Source organism: Thermobia domestica, chromosome 7 (assembly GCF_964235325.1).
Source record: "Thermobia domestica chromosome 7, izTheDome1.hap1.1, whole genome shotgun sequence".
Taxonomy (NCBI): Eukaryota; Metazoa; Arthropoda; class Insecta; order Zygentoma; family Lepismatidae; genus Thermobia; species Thermobia domestica.
The window spans coordinates 185,865,020-185,882,511 of NC_137460.1; the positions used below are offsets into that span (position 1 = coordinate 185,865,020).

General features: G+C 37.9%; 1 protein-coding gene across 2 annotated transcripts in view; it reads right to left on the reverse strand.

The window, feature by feature from the left end:
• Positions 1 to 17,005, reverse strand: part of Dph2 (Diphthamide biosynthesis 2) — a gene marked incomplete at its 3' end in the record, with an annotated part of 42,071 nt that extends 25,066 nt beyond the window's left edge. Inside the window, 2 exon segments of one of the 2 annotated variants that reach the window (XM_081765672.1) lie at positions 9,989 to 10,139; positions 16,871 to 17,005. In XM_081765672.1, coding sequence (XP_081621798.1) covers positions 9,989 to 10,138 — 150 coding nt within the window. 2 annotated transcript variants of the gene reach the window in all.
• Between the last annotated feature and the right edge of the window lie 487 nt (positions 17,006 to 17,492).

The following is a 17,492-nucleotide window of genomic DNA, read 5'->3' on the forward strand; positions in this document are numbered from 1 at the left end:
TAATAGAATTTTGCGTCTTTATATCGGAACAGAAAATCCGTCAACAGAGCTCAAGATTATGATTTCCTACATAATGAATGTTCATGCTCCTGTATGGTTCTATATTAAAAGCGAACAATCGTGCACACAAGAAGTTAAACATTTATGGAAACTTATGTCATTTTCTAGATCTATGGATTCAAATACTAATTAATCATAGATCCAGTGATAATGCGAAATGCATGGTTTAGCCATTCCAAGAATTTACTTCTAGCCATGATATCCGACACAGATGCGAACATAAGAAGGCTCGGTTGGAGAAGAATTTTGAAAGCAAGAACATTATCCTTATCTGCCAGTGTGAGAGAATTCGAAGTTCCTGAGGTAAAATTAGACGCAAAAACCTACATTGGCATGATAAACTGGTGTGAGTGTGTCTTGACGGAGCCATTAAAAACACAATACCTAAGCAAAGATTAGTTGCTACAAGCAAAGATGAGTTCTACATAACACAAAAATGGCCACGGTTGCAAGTGAAGAAATAAGTATTCCTTGCCACACTCAAGCAGTAGAGCGCATGATAAAATTAGTGACAGTAGCGGCTAGTTCCGTGTGTGGTGCAGACACTTGCCATGGGCTTGGTTTAGCAACTTTAAAATCTCGGGAGCGGGTACCACAGTTCACAAGAGATCAGAATATAAATTAAAAATGAGTAAGTGAACGTAAATATTAGACATTTGAGAACCAGTAAGCTGCACAAAATTAAAGATACGTCCAGGGATGGGATGGGGGCGGAACTCAAACTGCAGCAACCTCCTCGTGGTGAGTTCTGGGTTATTTGTAATGTAGTAAATTTACTTGGAAATAAGCTAAGAGCTGCAGGAACTATAATGTTGTGATATTTTCCATAAGTAGAAGCTTTGCATTGTATATAATTAAATACACACTAATTATTTGCTGAGCAAAACCATTATATTTTCATTAAAAATTTAATACGTGCTGCAGATTCACCAAGTAACTTTTTGGCTTCATCAAATACTATGAGTTCCAGGATAACTGTACAATCTTATATATGTATACCAGCTAATCTCCTTCAACTATACTTATTTAAAACTCCTATATAGATGCTTTCTATTGTTGCTAATAAGACAAAATGACGATCTTAACTAAACTAACTTAAACTAACAATTAATGAACTTACATAAGTGTGTATATATATTTATATCTATCTATCTATCTATCTATCTATCTATCTATCTATATATATATATATATATATATATATATATATATATATATATATATATAAAAGTATATATAAATTAATAAATAAATGTATAAACACTATTACATCTATATATGCACACACATACACACATATACAACATGTGTATCAATCAACCAATCAATATTTTATATTATATTATATTATATTATATTATATATATATATATATATATACATAATTCTTTAAGCTTTTGTAACAATTTATTCACCTCTGGTCTATGTTAAGTCCCGCGTTCCAGTTCATCGCTTTATTACCCTCCATTTCAATGCATCGTGCCTCCTTTCATTCTCTGACTATTCTTCTATTTTCTTGGCCTAGAATTTTCACTTCTTTCTAATTAACTGCAGGTCCCGTTTCGCTTATGTATTTGTAAACCGCATTTCTGTCCCTCTCTAATCTAACGTCATCTTTATGTCGTTTTATACGTTCTTCAAGTCTTTTCCCAGTTTGACCCATATAACACATATCACACTCGCTGCACTGAATTTTGTAGATCACTCCTTTTTTCTCCATCAATGTTTCTTGTTCTTCTTTTCTTCTTCTCACTTCTTTCTTCTTTCCTCCCTTATTACTCCCAGTAGTCTCGTGCTTCCTTTTCTATATGTTGATAGGTTCTACGTCAAAACAGCGCAAACAATAACAGCGTTGGGCGAAAACAGCGTGGACAAAAACCGTGCAAGGACAAAAAAGCGCATGAACTAAAACCGAACACAAATACCGCGTGGACAAAAACAGCGCATGCAAATACCATGTGAGCGAAAACAGCCCATCGACAAAAACCATAGATGAACATTTTGCACTAGGCTCGCTTGCGCTCGAGCCCACTTCTTTCAACTGGGCTCGCGCTCACTTACCTTAATTGGGCCCGCGGTCACTTGGGCTCGCACTCATCTCTCTCGAGTGGGCTTGCACTTACAAGAGCGTGTCAAGATAGGAATTAGGTTGAGAACCACTTCCACAGACTGTTTACAATCTTTATAGAGATCGTTAGGGAAGATGAGTCAGGAACAACTACAGCAGAAGTCCCTTAAGTTTGACAACCCAAATGTCTTTCCTGTGTTTCAGGTTGCATAATTCACAGACACTCTCCCTAGTTAAATAGATATTAGGACAAAAACAGCGTATGAACAAAAAACCGCGCAGGGACAAAAAGAGAACATGCAAATACTGCGTGAGTGAAAACAGCCCATGGACATTTTGCTATGGACCATAGATAATCATTTTGCACTAAGCTCGATCGCGCTCACCTCTCTCGACTGGGCTAGTACTCTCTCGGACTTGAACTCACACGAGCTTGCACTCACTATTCTTAACTGGGCTCGCGCTCACTTCTCTCATCTGAGCTTGCGCTCATTGAGGCGCAATCACTTCTCACAACTGGGCTCGCGCTTACTTATTTCATTGAGGCTCAGGCTCACTCAGGCTCGTGCTCAATTATTTAGCCGGAGCCCGGCTGAGGCTAATCTAGCAAAGCATACTAGCTCTTGCGCTGAACCCGACTCTTGGCTGGATCGCGCTGACTTGCAGTATTTCAAACTTTATTATAGACTTCATCTTACTGCTGATTCCTACCAGTCAGGACTATATTAACAAGGAACACTTCCCAATCGTAACACTCCGATGTTGATAGCATTTGGAAGGTAGATACTACAAATAAAACAAACAAATACGTTTTCTTTTTATTTTCTGCGGAGAAACTGTTTTAGGGGGCAAAAACCCCTACCCAAAATTGTGGAAGTTGATGTTCGAAAGGAAAAAAAAAAAAAAAGTGGACCGAAGTGAACGAAATTGTGCACAGATATCGTAGACATGAAATGAGGGAATGCGGGTTTCGTATTTTCCAGGAAAAAATGGTTAGATCGGGCACGAACCCCTCCAAACCTTTGATCACGAAATATCAAAAGTGCTAATAACCGTATGTCAGATGTATGTAAAGGACATGAAGAATTGCAACGAAACTTTGTGTAGGGACAATACGCAAAAATAAACGAATACTTTTTATTTTCTGAGAAAAATGTTTTAGGGGTCAAACGCCCACATACAAAATTTTGAAAGTTGGCGACCGAAAGGCAATATGAAGCGCACCAAAGCGAATAAAATTGTGCCCAGATATTGTAGACGTAAAATGAGACGATACGTGTTTCGTATTTTCCTGGAAGAACCGGCTTCGCTGTACAACGCCTAGTAAGTGCAGCGTGGATGAAAAACGACACTAGTGATACTAATTGATAAGAAAGGCTATAATTACCTCTCCTGTGGGTCTCGTGGCATTGATTATCAATGCCCTTGGGATGAAGCTCCCCTTAAAATTCCGGGACGAACATCGGCATTTGCGGGACGCAATTGATGTTTTATTGTTACTTTGTAAGGATACCAATGCAGTACTCTGCGAAGCATTTTCTACTCAGGTGCATAGAAAATGTTCAGATGTTTCAACACTGCCTTCGCACTTACTACGCCACTGTTACTCACGGATTTCCCCACGGCATGGATTTCTCTAGGAACATTTTGAACTTCTTCCTGTCTTACACCCCTCCGACGTCTTCCTGGTCTCAACCCTAACATGCCGGTCTCCTCAAACTTTCTCGCCATTATTTTTAACGCATATTATGTAGTGGGACCACGACGTAACCCCTTTAATCGGAGATATTCACGAATGGTACCAGCATTATTGTTCAACGTATAATAAAGTTTTACTAAGAAGCATCTTTCTGGCAACTTCAATACCATGGTTGCTCTCTTGGTACCCCATTTGTAACCTGATCTTGAACTATACAACTCTGGTGCTTACCCAAGCCTGCATGTGTTTCAGTGATACGGGTTCGAGCCCCACTGTGCCAGAAGTGAACTGCTCTGACCTTGTTAATGTCCGATATTTGCTTCTCTTTTCTTCCCACACTCTATGCCTTATGATCGAGGAGTATCGGGATCGATTCCGGTGAAGACATGTGAGTCCGATCCTATGTTAACCTGTAGGTCCCGTCCTTAGAACGTCATAATCATCTTATACGGTACTAGCGCCATGGGTTTTTCTTGCCCAGGAATCTTCACGTCAAAGACCTGCCTTCGGACAGAATCCTACATCACTATCACCGCCCGCAACACATCAATACACCATGGGGTTATTAATAGGAGTACAAATCAAATCCACGCGTCGCATAGGGGCATAATTACCCCTTTTTTTTTCATTCAACATCAATATCATTTGTCTTCCATACTGCACTTACCGTACTTAACACTCAACAGCAACACAATAGCCTCTGGAAGTGAGCTTTGACACTAATCTTTTCCAGGAATTTTGTAGGGAGCTCGTAGTTTATGAGCATAGGAAAGACTAATATTTAATCTAATATCTAATTTTGACTAATATCTAATTTTGTAAGATATCCAAGAATTTTAACGAAACACTTCAGCCCAAAAGCCCCCATCCCGTAAATCCGCCACTGACCATGGAGTATTAATAGCATTGGTAATCAATGCCACGAGACCCACAGAAGAGGTAATTATAGCCTTTATTATTTAGCGTGTGTAGTGTACTTTTCCTTCCACACTGCACTTACTTGGCGTTGTATAGCGCCAGTTACCTCTGGTGGCGAAAATTGGAACTAATTTTGTTTTCTACACCAATCGCTTCTGCATGGGGCCAAATATACTCCTACCAAGTTTGGTTGCATCCTGTCAAGTGGTTACGTCCTCAGAGTTCTCTGAACAGCGATACTTATTATGTGATAACCTGGTATCTGCCAAATTTTATCAAAATCGGAATGTTACACTTGGGAAGTGTTACTTGTAAGTCACGCGTTCGCAAAATGGGGCAAATAGAGCATCCAAGATGTCAATGCGTAGAAATAGGCACACCAGAACATCACGTTTTATGGTGTCCATTACTGGAAGAACGGCTAGAGGGAAGAGATCAAATAAAAAGGAAAGAAAGAAACGAAATTATAGCTAATGATGAGGACTATAGGATATTAAGCAAAATAACAAATGACTAATCAGAAGTAACAAGAGGAAAACAGACTAGGAAAACTGAGAAACACCGAAATAGGAATTATGTTTATAATAGTGTAGCTGAATGAATGGGAGAGTGGCTGTGAATCTTTCTGGGCCAGAGGACTCCTCCAAGAACGTCGGCATTCTGCGTATCCCAGAAAGAAACGACATGCTTGCACTCGATATACCCCCGAGTAAAACCGGATACGAACTCCGGAATATCGAGTGTGCGTGTGTCGGGATCGGTGTCGGAAAGTATTTTGGTTAAATAGTAAATTTATAAATACCTTTAATGAAAAAATGTCATTGATCGAAAGCACAATCCAGTATCCGCATTGCCGTATTCAAATGGCATGCGAATCTCACAAGGAACGTACATGAACGTGTCGTCCGAACACCCGAATCAAACCTAGTCCATTCTATCAACATAAAAATATATTCATGCACTAAAAGTTACGTGCCATGGACAATGGAATAAGCCCCTGGATCCCATTAATCCCGTTAGCATAAAAAAAATTTGTAGACTCGCAGTGAAAAAGATATTGCATCAACACTGTTCATTGGAAAGTCATGCTTTATAGTTTATTCTCTTCAGCATGAAACAAGTTCTCTAGAGGTGCTATGTATTGGCGCCCAAAACGTATTTGAAAACGGAAAATTGGAAAAATTCCCTCCAAAAACACCTCCCATCAAATTTGTTCCCCTCAGGAGTGACCCCAGATAAAAGCACACAGTCCAAATGTATCTTGAAAAATACTACAGGGGTTAAAAAAATAGTGTACCAAGTTTCGTTTTGATAGACGGAATAGATATGAAGGGAAAGTTGTATACCAATACGCTATGTATATACAAAACCGAACCGAAGACTTGACATATAAAGAGAACAATATAAGTATAAACGCAATACTATCCACTGGGATATCAAGAATTGTACAAGGTTTGCTTTGGGAAAGGATGTGCATTGCGGACCATGCATGCGCTGTTTTTGTTATAGGTGTCCAAACTCACGAGCCCGACCTCACGAACTCGGCACTTGTGCTCAGCTGGGATCGAGTTCAATAGCACGAGCCCGAGCCTCATTTATAAAAGTGAGCTCGAGCCCAGTTGAGAGAAGCAATCACTAGCGCGAGTCCACTTAGAATTAGTTAGCGCGAGCATGCACTATTATTTGCTGTATTTGCATGCACTATTTTTGTCCTTGCGCGGTTTTTATCCACGCGGTATTTGTATACGCTTGTGCACGCACGGTTTTTGTCCGTATATCTATTTAACTAGGAAGAGTACCTGCCAATTATGCAACCTGAAACACAGTAAAGACTTCTGGGTTCTCAAACTCAAGGGATTTCTGCTGTAGTTGTTCCTGACCATCTTTCCTAAGGATGTCTATAAAAATTGTAAACTGTCTGTGGAAGTGATTCTCAACCTAATTCCTACCTTGACTCGCTCGTGTGAGTGCAAGTCCGAGTGACTACGAGCCTAGTCGAGAGAGGTGAGTGCGAGCGCAAATGATTGCGAGAACAGTCGAGAGAAGTGGTCGGAAGCGCGAGCCCAGTTGAAAGAAGTGAGCTCGAGGGCGAGCAAGCCTAGTGCAAAATGTTCATCTATGGTTTTTGTCGATGGGTTGTATTCGCTCACAAGGTATTTGAATGCGCTGTTTTTGTCCTTGTGCAGTTTTCATTCCTGTGCTGTTGTTTAACTAGGAAGAGTGCCTGTCAATTATGCAACCTGAAACACAGTAAAAACTCTGGGTTGTTAAACTTTAGGGATTTCTGCTGTAGTTGTTCCTGACCATCTTTCCTAAGGATGTCTATAAAAATTGTAAACTGTCTGTGGAAGTGATTCTCAACCTAATTCCTATCTTGACCCGTTCGTGTGAGTGCAAGTCCGAGTGAGTACGAGACCAGGCGAGAGAGATGAGTGCGAGCCCAAGCGACCGCAAGCGCCAGCGCAATTGAGGTGTGATCGCGAGCCCAGTTGGAAAAAGTGAGCTCGAGCGCGAGCGAGCCTAGTGCGAAATTTTCATCTATGTTTCTTTTGAATGGGCTGTTTTCGCACACGCGGTATTTGCATGTGCTGTTTTTGCCATGTCCGGTTTTTGTCCATGCGCGGTTTTTATTCATGTGCTGTTTTGACCGGATACGATGTTGATATGCCTCCCACTACAGCATTCTTTTAATAATGTCTGCTTCTTCTCCCAAACTTTCTATCCCCCACCACATTTTCCTTTCCTGCCCTGAAGACTATATGGAAAAACAGTTATTGTGTTACAGGTTGAAAAGTTAGTAAAAATTAAGGAGGGAATAAGCATTAGTTTCAGGTTGAGTCCACTGCTGGCAGAAATTATGAACGATTGGGAGAAGTAAGGATGAAAGGAAGTGACAAATTATTGTTTTTTGGTAGATATGTTGATGATTGCATAGGGATATGGAAAGGAACTGTAAGGCGATTGGAAAAGTTTATAAAAGAAATTGAAGATACAGAGAAAGGCATACAACTAGAGCTCGAGGTGAAAAAGGAAGAAGCTATACAGTGTTCCTAGATATGAGAATATGTAGGAAGCAAGGAGTGATATACACAGAATGATACCAAAAAAAAAGTTGCTCGTCGGGAAACTATTGACACGCCAAAAGTGATGTGGATCAATCAACCAAGAAGAATTTCATTAATAATACGGAGAAAAGAATTATGCAAATAAGCAGTGAAGAAGACAAAGCAGAACAAAGTATACAATTATTCCATAAGCAGCTAGAGAGTAATGAGTATGATAGAAAAAAGTTAAAGTACAGAAGATGAGAGAACAAAAATAAAGAAAAGAAAGAAGACGAGAAGAACAAAGTGAAAGAGGAATAGGAGAAAGGAAAATGTGGTGGGGGATAGAAAGTTTGGGAGAAGAAACAGAAATTATTAAAAGAATGCTGAAGATGGGAGGCACATCAACATAGAAAAGGAAGCAAGAAAGTACTGGAAGTAACAAGGGAGAAAAGAAGAAAGAAGAGGAACAAGGGACATTGATGGAGAAAAAGGAATGATCTACAAAATTCATTGCAGCGAGTGTGATATGTGTTATATAGGAGAAACTGGGAAACGACTTAGAGAACGAGTAAAACATAAAGATGACGTTAGATTAGAGAGGGACAAAAATGCGGTCTAGAAACACATAAGAGAAATGGAACATGCAGTTAATTGGAAAGAAGTAAAAATTCTAGGCCAAGAAGATAGAAGAATAGTCAGGAAATGGAAGGAGGCACGATGCATTGAAATGGAGGGTAATAAAGCGATGAACTGGAACGCAGGACTTAACAGACCAGAAGTGAATAAATTGTTACAAAAGCTTAAAGAGTAATATATAATTATTTAATCAGTGATAGAGCGTTCACCTCTGGTGCATCGGGCCTCGGGTTCAAACCCTGCTCCCGCCAAGCGAACTTTGTGGTTGACAAACACCGTGTGCGTGGGTTTTCTTTGGGTTCTCCCGTTTCCTTTAGCCTAGCCGGCATAACTATGAGACGTAAAACTCAAAAATTTTATTTCATTTCATTTTTTAATTATTTAGGTTAATTACTTGTTAGTTTAAATTAGTTTAGTTAAGATCGTCATTTTGTCTTATTAGCAACAATAGAAAGCATCTATATAAGAGTTTTCAAATAAGTATACCTGAAGGAGATTTGCTGCTGCCAGTAGCCAACCAGAAGAAAGATGTCTTAGCTGGTATACATATATAAAATTGTACAGTTATTCTGTAACTCTCAGTGTCTGATGAAGCCAAAAAGTTAGTTGGTGAAACTGTAATGCGTATTTAATTTTTAATGAATATTTAATGGTTTTGCTCTGCAAATAATCAGTGTATATATAATGTTGTATCTCAGCGAGTTTTCTTCAAATTTTAAACTGTTACACGTTTTCTACATGTATGAAACTTGAATACATTTCATTTTATTGTTTTTGTCCCTATTGTATCTAATACCTGACAGAAAATTCACTAACGTGTTTAAATGCTTTTTTGCGGAATTTTTACAAGTATATATTAATATACAAAATCACTGACTTCCCCCCCCCCCACCCCTTCCCAGTTCAGAGTGATGGCGGCAACTCAAAAATTTGAAGTAGTGTCTTGAAATCTTTTTTTACATTATATTGGGACTGTCTGAAAAAAAAATATTATTACGAAGTGGCACATAGTATAAAGTTACAACTATTTCACTTATTGTCTTAACAAATCTAGATTACACCTTTAAAAAAAAAAAATTCACGCCGATGGCGGCACCTCAAAAATTTGAGGTATCGATTTGAAATTGTGTGTTTTATTAACCACATTTGGCCAAAAGTGAACAATAAGGGTAACAAGATTTCAGAAAAAAAAGCTTTATCGATACACCTATTATTCATGATAACCATGCAAATTGTCATTCATATGCATTATTTAGTGAGAACGGGCGTAAGAAACTGGAACCATATTATACACATTTCATTACGGAATGCTACATATAAAAATATTTACATTGAATTCGTTTTTCAATCTCAGCGCATAGTGGGTGAAAACGAGAACGAAAGAGAAAGTAAAATCAGACTACCGTAAGTCATCGCATTATGGTTTCATGTTCTCGATTCAGGCGCACATTTTTCAAGTAACTGAAACATTAAAAGTGCTATATCTACTACATATTTCGATATACACTGTTACTTGAGAAGAAACAGTAATAAGGAAGAATATAAATATATAAACCCCACCTTTTTATATGCATTATCCACGATCCACTTCACACAGCGACTAATTTCATACTTGTCCTCCAGTTGATCAGCTGGTGTCACTGTTAGCTTTTCTATTCCAAGTACTCTTTCCAAGACTTCCTTCTCACTGCTGCTGAATGCAGGACTCATTCTGAAATTTAAAATATCCTTCACATAATGATTTCGCATTAACAAATCACTCACAGTAAGTTTACAATTACATTATCCAGTCATATATTCACGAAGACTTAAAAGTGAATAAATATTCAGCCATTACCACTAAAAACATGCTGGCAGCCCTTTCCTATCACCATACCTCTTAGAACGTCTCTCGGAACATACTTCCTTTTCCAAGTATCCAAACTACTTTATATTCTTCTTTCCCATTGGGACTGAACCCGGCCTATTTCTTTTAAGTTGAAATTTTCAGACTACAAGCACGAGACACTCTAAATTAGCTGTATATATTTTGGCGGTGATCCAACATAAAATTTCAAAAAGGCGGCCATTTTTCAACATAGCAGACTTTCCAATGCTAATGAAAAAAATATAGGAAATAACGACGAAAAAATATAGGTGGTTTTGTGAAGATGTGAAAAAGGAACATTTCAATTATCCAATCGGTAGAAATTTAAAAGATACACATGCAAATTACACCAATTGTTATATGAACATACATTGCACTCTAAATATAACTTAATGAGTAATTATCTCGTTGCAAAATTTTATACGAGTTTCTTAGTATAGAAAATGCAGAAATGACAATGGAATACTGAAAACGTTACGGAGAAGACGACGAAATACCGCTACACCCTTCCTGGAACAATTATCTGAAATGTAAAATGTAAACATTCTGCAGCTGGCGCTTTTAAGGTAAGATCTGACTATGTGTAACATATTCTACAATTGTTTGCCTACAGTTAGTACAAAAAGTATTGATACATCTAACTAAATTATTTATAAGTCTTTAAAATCACCACTCCATAGAACTTTTTAATGAATATGACGAAACTAGGTTCCATTTTGTAGGTGTATGAATACTTTTTTGCGCTAACTGTATATTGTTTGATGTAATTATCTCTAGACAACACGCAGGAAAGGACGAAACACAGAACAGTCTCCATTTAACCACCCTACTGTGGAGACAAAAGGCCCTCCAACCATCCACACATTATTTCCTTATGTCATTTTCACAAGTGGAAGTAGCAATGCCACAAAAATATAGGAGGTTTCGTTAAAATGTAGAAACTATAGGAGCATTGGAAAGCCTGACATAGCAAGTATCCACGCTACAAAGTGAAATTTCGGACTTTTAAGTTGAAATTTTGAGGGTAGAAGCACGAGACATTCTAAATTTGCTGCATAGGTTTTCTCGGCTATCCAAGTTAAAATTTCGAAATGGCGGCCCTTTTTTCAAAACAGCAGTGAATAGAAAATTGTTGCAAGTTGTGACAATTAAATCTTGAAATATAAATCACATTTTAACGCTTTTACCCTAAATACATCGATATAATTCGGAAAAAAAAAATTAAACCCGAAAAAGCCCATATGAGTCCAGGTGGGTTGGTTTTGGTCAGCAATGGTAGGTATTATTATTATTAGGGATGTCAGAAGTAAAATCTGCGCGTATTTTGATTACTTACATATTCCTCCTTTATAGAAGTTTTCTTCTATAAACTTTAAACTCTGATATGAACATTATGGTACCACCGCTATGTCGACCACTACAAATATTATGAAAGTGATGAGATAACGAGTGAAAGAATTGTAATTTTTCAACCACCATTTCCAGTGTATCTTTAAACTTAAACAGTAAAGTGTAACGTAAAGTCAAGTTTAGGCACATCACTCGGAATAAGGCATTTTTCCGAAGTTGGACGTCCGATAGTTTTCTACCAAAATCTTAATAAAAGCTATTAAAATTTATAATTTTGAATTTCTACGTTCTTAGCTGACTTTAGGTTTCCTTTCCTTACATCACGAGGTGGGAAAAAGGTTAGGTTAGGTTAGGATTAGAACAGAGGTACCCTTGGACTTATTACCGGCATGCTGATAATACAAATGCTCTCTTCTTTCCCACAATGCAACTATTTCGTCACCTTGCGCGTAGTAGTTCCCTCGGCTCGCCGAATAGTCCCATTTTCATAACCCCTTATATATAACAAATAAACAGATTTCTCAAGATCCTAATATATTATCAAGCACACAAACGATCAAATTATCCATATTTTCCCTGTAAATTTAATAAATTTTCCTCGAAACGGGAGTCCAAACTTGGAACTTACCCCCGGAATAATTGTTAAAAACTATAATTCTTTCAGTAATTTTCATCTTTTGTCCTCCAAAAGATTTGAGAATGGCGACATGACATTACTCTACTTAACAGCTTAGATGAAATTCGAGGGAGATACCAGAAATAGATGAAAAACTACAATTCTTTTACGATTTGTGTATACATAGCATCCGGATGCATAGCATAAAAGCTATAGCGCGAAAAACACAAACAACTTTTGCCAGTTTGCCACTAAAAACAGGAATGCTCTCGGAGTCAGGACAGGGCTAAGCTGTCAGGACGGCGCGACTGCGTCCGAAGAGACCAGGCACGTAAGCGACAGTGGAATGCGCATAAGCGAGGGCAGTCGCGCCGGACACGTGGATAATTGTAGCTATGTTACAGTAGCACTTGTCACGATTTCACAGTAGTAGCGTGTAAACATAAAATGCAGCTTTTATACACTATGTGGAAATACACCGCCGGTGGAAAATAGTATCTAATACAGTCATCTTCCATAGGCACTCACATATTTTGGCTTCACTTCAGATGTACCCTCCAATTCTGAACACACAAAACGCATTTAAAACATTAAAAAGGCTGGGTTTTAGAACGCTGGTCCGCATTCCATTCAATCGTAATAAGTGATTATCTGGCTACTGACACGCCATCACTCGCTATCGATCGTTCGGCATGACTATGTGAATTGAGTATTGAGCTTTTGATTAAAAAACAAAAAAAAAAAAAAAAAGAGAGAAAAAAAAAGAAAAGAAACCATCCCTGGCTATTTACTCATCTTCACATATGGGTGATTCCACGAAAAAGGGAAATTTTCTGTCACGGGCATTTCTTCAAACTACTACTAGAAAGAATCACCTCATTTTTATTTTGTTTAGTAGTAACCGTCACAAAGTAGGTATGCCATGTATAACAGTTTGCAAATATAACACGAAACATACGTAAAAAATTATTACCCAATTTCTCAACACCGTGGACTGTCACAGACTACAGTTGACTGATTTTAATCAATAAATTACAACTGAAGTCGCAAATCAAACATCATTTAATGGTAATTAAATGGAAGAGAACACTTCAATGTTTCGGTTTTGTGAAAAGTAAACCTTTATAACGAGTATTTTCGAAAGCTTGACTATGCTTCGTTTCTGTCACCTCTATTTCGTCTCAACTCCATGGCAATAGAAAAAATTGTCATTGTCCTCAACAGATAGCATGGTCGTCCACATTGGCAACACCCACAAGAAGACAAGGCAGACATGTTTGACTGAAGAACAGAAAAAGTTGTGTGCATGTGTTAAAAGCTATAGGAAAAATATTCTTGTGTGTGGAAAGCAGGTGCGTATATTAATTGATACCCAACACCATGGTATTTATTACTGAATGTATTTGTATGGTATATACCTTCTTTCCCTTGAGGAACCTACGCCTTAACGTAGAAAATTCGTACACAATTACTCACATGTACTGGTTAACAAGTGGGCCGGTAAAGATAAATTATATTCGATTTTCTCAACTCCATGTCCATCTGAAAACTAAGGAATCCACGGAGTTGAGACAAGTTCACGGAGTTGATAATCCTATAGTGTTTGTTATGCTCATGCTCTTCCAAATATTTGTTCTTTCAATATATTGATAGAAATAAAGCTCGTTTATGGTCTAGTGACTAGTATGCTCGCCTTTCGTGCGTGGTTCTGGGTTTGTTTCCCGGTGGAAGCTCAAAAATTAATGGTGTTTACTTCGCACAGTGAGGCAATTGAAAAACTCATTTGAGTAGAGATGTACTGAAACTTGATCGCGCAGACCATCACAATGGCCGTAGAAGCCGACAAGCTGATCACGTGTCATTCACACTCAAAGGCCGGCTGGTGGGTTCTAGCACATTTAAGGAGTGTTTCGCGGAAGTTCAGATTTGGGGCTGTCAGGTAGCCGGAGGTAAAACTTCAGTCAAGTCAAGATGAATGGTATTTGTTTTTAACCTATTGAAGTCTCAATCTTATGATCAACTAATTGTTTTCTTTTCAGGGATTGTCGAAGAGTCTGAGGGCAATATACGGACAGTCAATTTTATGACGCGGATCGGGAAGAATTTCTCCTGGCCTACTAAACCTGACGTTTAAAAAGCGTTGGCAGTTGTCATTCTGTGTAGACTAAAACAGCCCTTCCCTGTTTCTTCAAGACATTTCCTTTATTGGAGTGGAAAATGAGGGCTACTTAACAAAGAACATCGAATTATCCAAAGGAAACAGAACTGATGAGTGCCTTACACTGTCATTTAGTTTGCATTATACAGGGCGTTTCAAAACAATACCGACAACGTCTGGGAGGTGATTCCTAACACCAAGATAAGATAAAAAGTATAGACCAATCTGGGTGCACAAATGCTTCCTTTCGCAGTTATAGGCTGCCGAAAACATGAAAAAAAAAATGAACTTTAAAGGTCCATAGCATAAAACTATGGGACCTACCGTAGTCGGGTCAGACTTCACTTAGGAATTAGTATGTGCGCTATCCAAATATCCATGTTTCAGAATCTTGCGGTACTTCCATAACAACTTTTATAGAAGTAGTTGGTGAATACTTCAGATTATATGCCCGTAGCCAAACTCCCTCTATAAAAATTGCTTCGTGAGTACCTCAGGATTCTGAAACATATTTTTGGATAGTGCACATATTAGTTCCTAAGTGAAGTCGTGACCCGACTACGGCAGGTCTCATAGTTTTGGAGCTATAGACCTTTAAAGTTCATTTTTTTCATGTTTTCGGCAGCCTATAACTCCGAAAGGAAGCATTTGTGCACCCAGTTGTCTATACTTTTCGTCTTATCTTGGTGTCAGGAATCAGCTCCCAAACGATTTGTGTATTGTTTTGAAACACCTTGTATATATACCTAATATACAAATACACTTAGCAAATGTTGAAAAAGTATTCCACTTTCGACGTGTTGACTTGATCACACAGAGAAGACAGACGGTTTACATAAGCTCAGAAAACAAATGAAGTAGACAATAGACAGGTTTAGTGACTACTTCATCTGTTTCGTAAGCTTATGTGAAAAGTTTGTCCTCTCCATATGATAGTCAACATATTGAAAGCGCAATAATTTTTCAATATTCGATAAGTGTATGTGTATTTCTTTTTTCTTATTTACGTCACATATTCATATTCATATATATATATATATATATATACTCAATTTTTGGAACCTTCATTAGATATATTTTCATATGTTTGCAGTATTTTCTGGAGTATTTTTGTATAACAAATTACGTGTCATCTAGTTTCTTAGAATTTTATTCAACATAAGGAGAATATTTCTAACTCACAAAAACTATGGGAAAGTTATTTCAATTTTTATGTAAATTATAAGCTTAATCACTTATAAACCAAAACTTATCACCCAGATGTATCACGTTTCTCAACTTCATAGCAATTTTCAACTCCGTGTTAACTAATCTCAACTCCGTGACCTATGGTCTCAACTCCGTGGATGCTGAAAAGTTTATTATTTTTTATTTACTACACCAATAACGATTCAGCTCTGCTGAACACCTAATTAACATGTACTTAGTAGTAGTAAGTGCATGTGATATTTTTATCGAAATAGGCGACCATCAACGGAACAAAAATTTTCTAAGTGAAAATTTCCCTTTTTCGTGGAATCACCCATATATATGTGCGGGCAGCCCCACATGAACCTACCTTACAAAAAATGGTTATATTCCGTTGTCTTTCACTTAACTTTAGAGGTACCCCTAGAAGGCACAGTTTCGTCAAGTTATACAACTACTGGATGGAATTTAGTGTCTCCCCCACCTCGTTTCATGGTTCCAGAACCGAGCACCTTGTTTTTGTCTAAATTGTGATAAAGATAGAAGTACAAGGGCCCTGGGGGCTTCTAACTCCCTTCGCTAGCTGTCCCTAGCTCAGCTATATTTTGTAAGTAACACACTGTAAATCTTATATGTGCAAGATTGGCGGAGATACTACATATCAGCCCAACTACCATACTCCTCACGCATCGAAACCTTCCGCGTCTTACAAATAGTACCAACTTCTACATGTAACTGTTAGTACAAATCGTAACTTTAATCCCAACTTTACAAAGCTACTGATCATGTAACTCCAAATCACTATTCCCTACCTCCGTTCTTCCGTAAATTTTTCAAATTTGTACGGTACTTAAAACGAAGGGAGCACCACTAAAATTACCCCTTATTTAACTGTCGTGAAAAACTTGACATGATTTTACACAAGGAACCCTATACATGTAAATCTAAAAAACAGCTGTATTACCTATTTAAATATACCGCCCCCAGAAATTTGTTCCTCATAAACATGTCTCTCCACGTAGAGTACTGAATTTCAGCTGTACATTTTGCAAAATGTAGTGTGCTTCAACTTCAACAATACCAAAATGTAGTGTGCCTCAACTTCAACAATACCAGTTTTTAGAGTGGTTTCTGTTTTGTTTACTCTGCACAGATTGCTGTTATATACAATCTATACGTGCACACCACTTAGTGCATTCATTTTGTTCTTGAGTATCTACACATGAGACAGGGAAATCAAATGATAAATACATCCATACTTACATGTCCTATAACTTCAAGACCACTTCTACAGTCTACACACAAACACAAAAATACGCGTAGTCGACTACACAGTAGTTCAGTTGACAATTTTCATCCAACCGCCCTTCTCATGTCCCTCTCGCTCAGTGATGCCAATTCCTTCAGAGCCGTTTTCCCTTCACAAGCTTTAGAATTTCCCTTTTCCGGACATAATTTCCCTTCATTCAAACCGTTCAAATACTGTATTTAGTAAACGTATTTTTAATCGTTTTCCTTCCACCCCCTTACAACAATCTTATAACCACATACAAGCAGATACCTGACAGCCTTCCTTTGAGCTTATGCAGAATTTGAACTTGATTTGTTGTTTAGGTATCTAAGGCGTCGCGATAGAGGAGGGGAAAGGATATGAAAAGGTGTAGGTCAGGACCAGGGGATGTCTACCCACTTGCAAGTGTTTCAGGATCCTTATAAGATAACACGTAGATATTTCTATGTGAATATTTAACAAGATATTGCACTTACCGTCTCAAAATTTTCCATGATATTTTCCAACAGCAATACCTATATGTTCATGGTTTCTGTTTTTGATTTAATGCCCCAGATCAATTTAGATTAATTATAATGTATACTTCCGTTTACA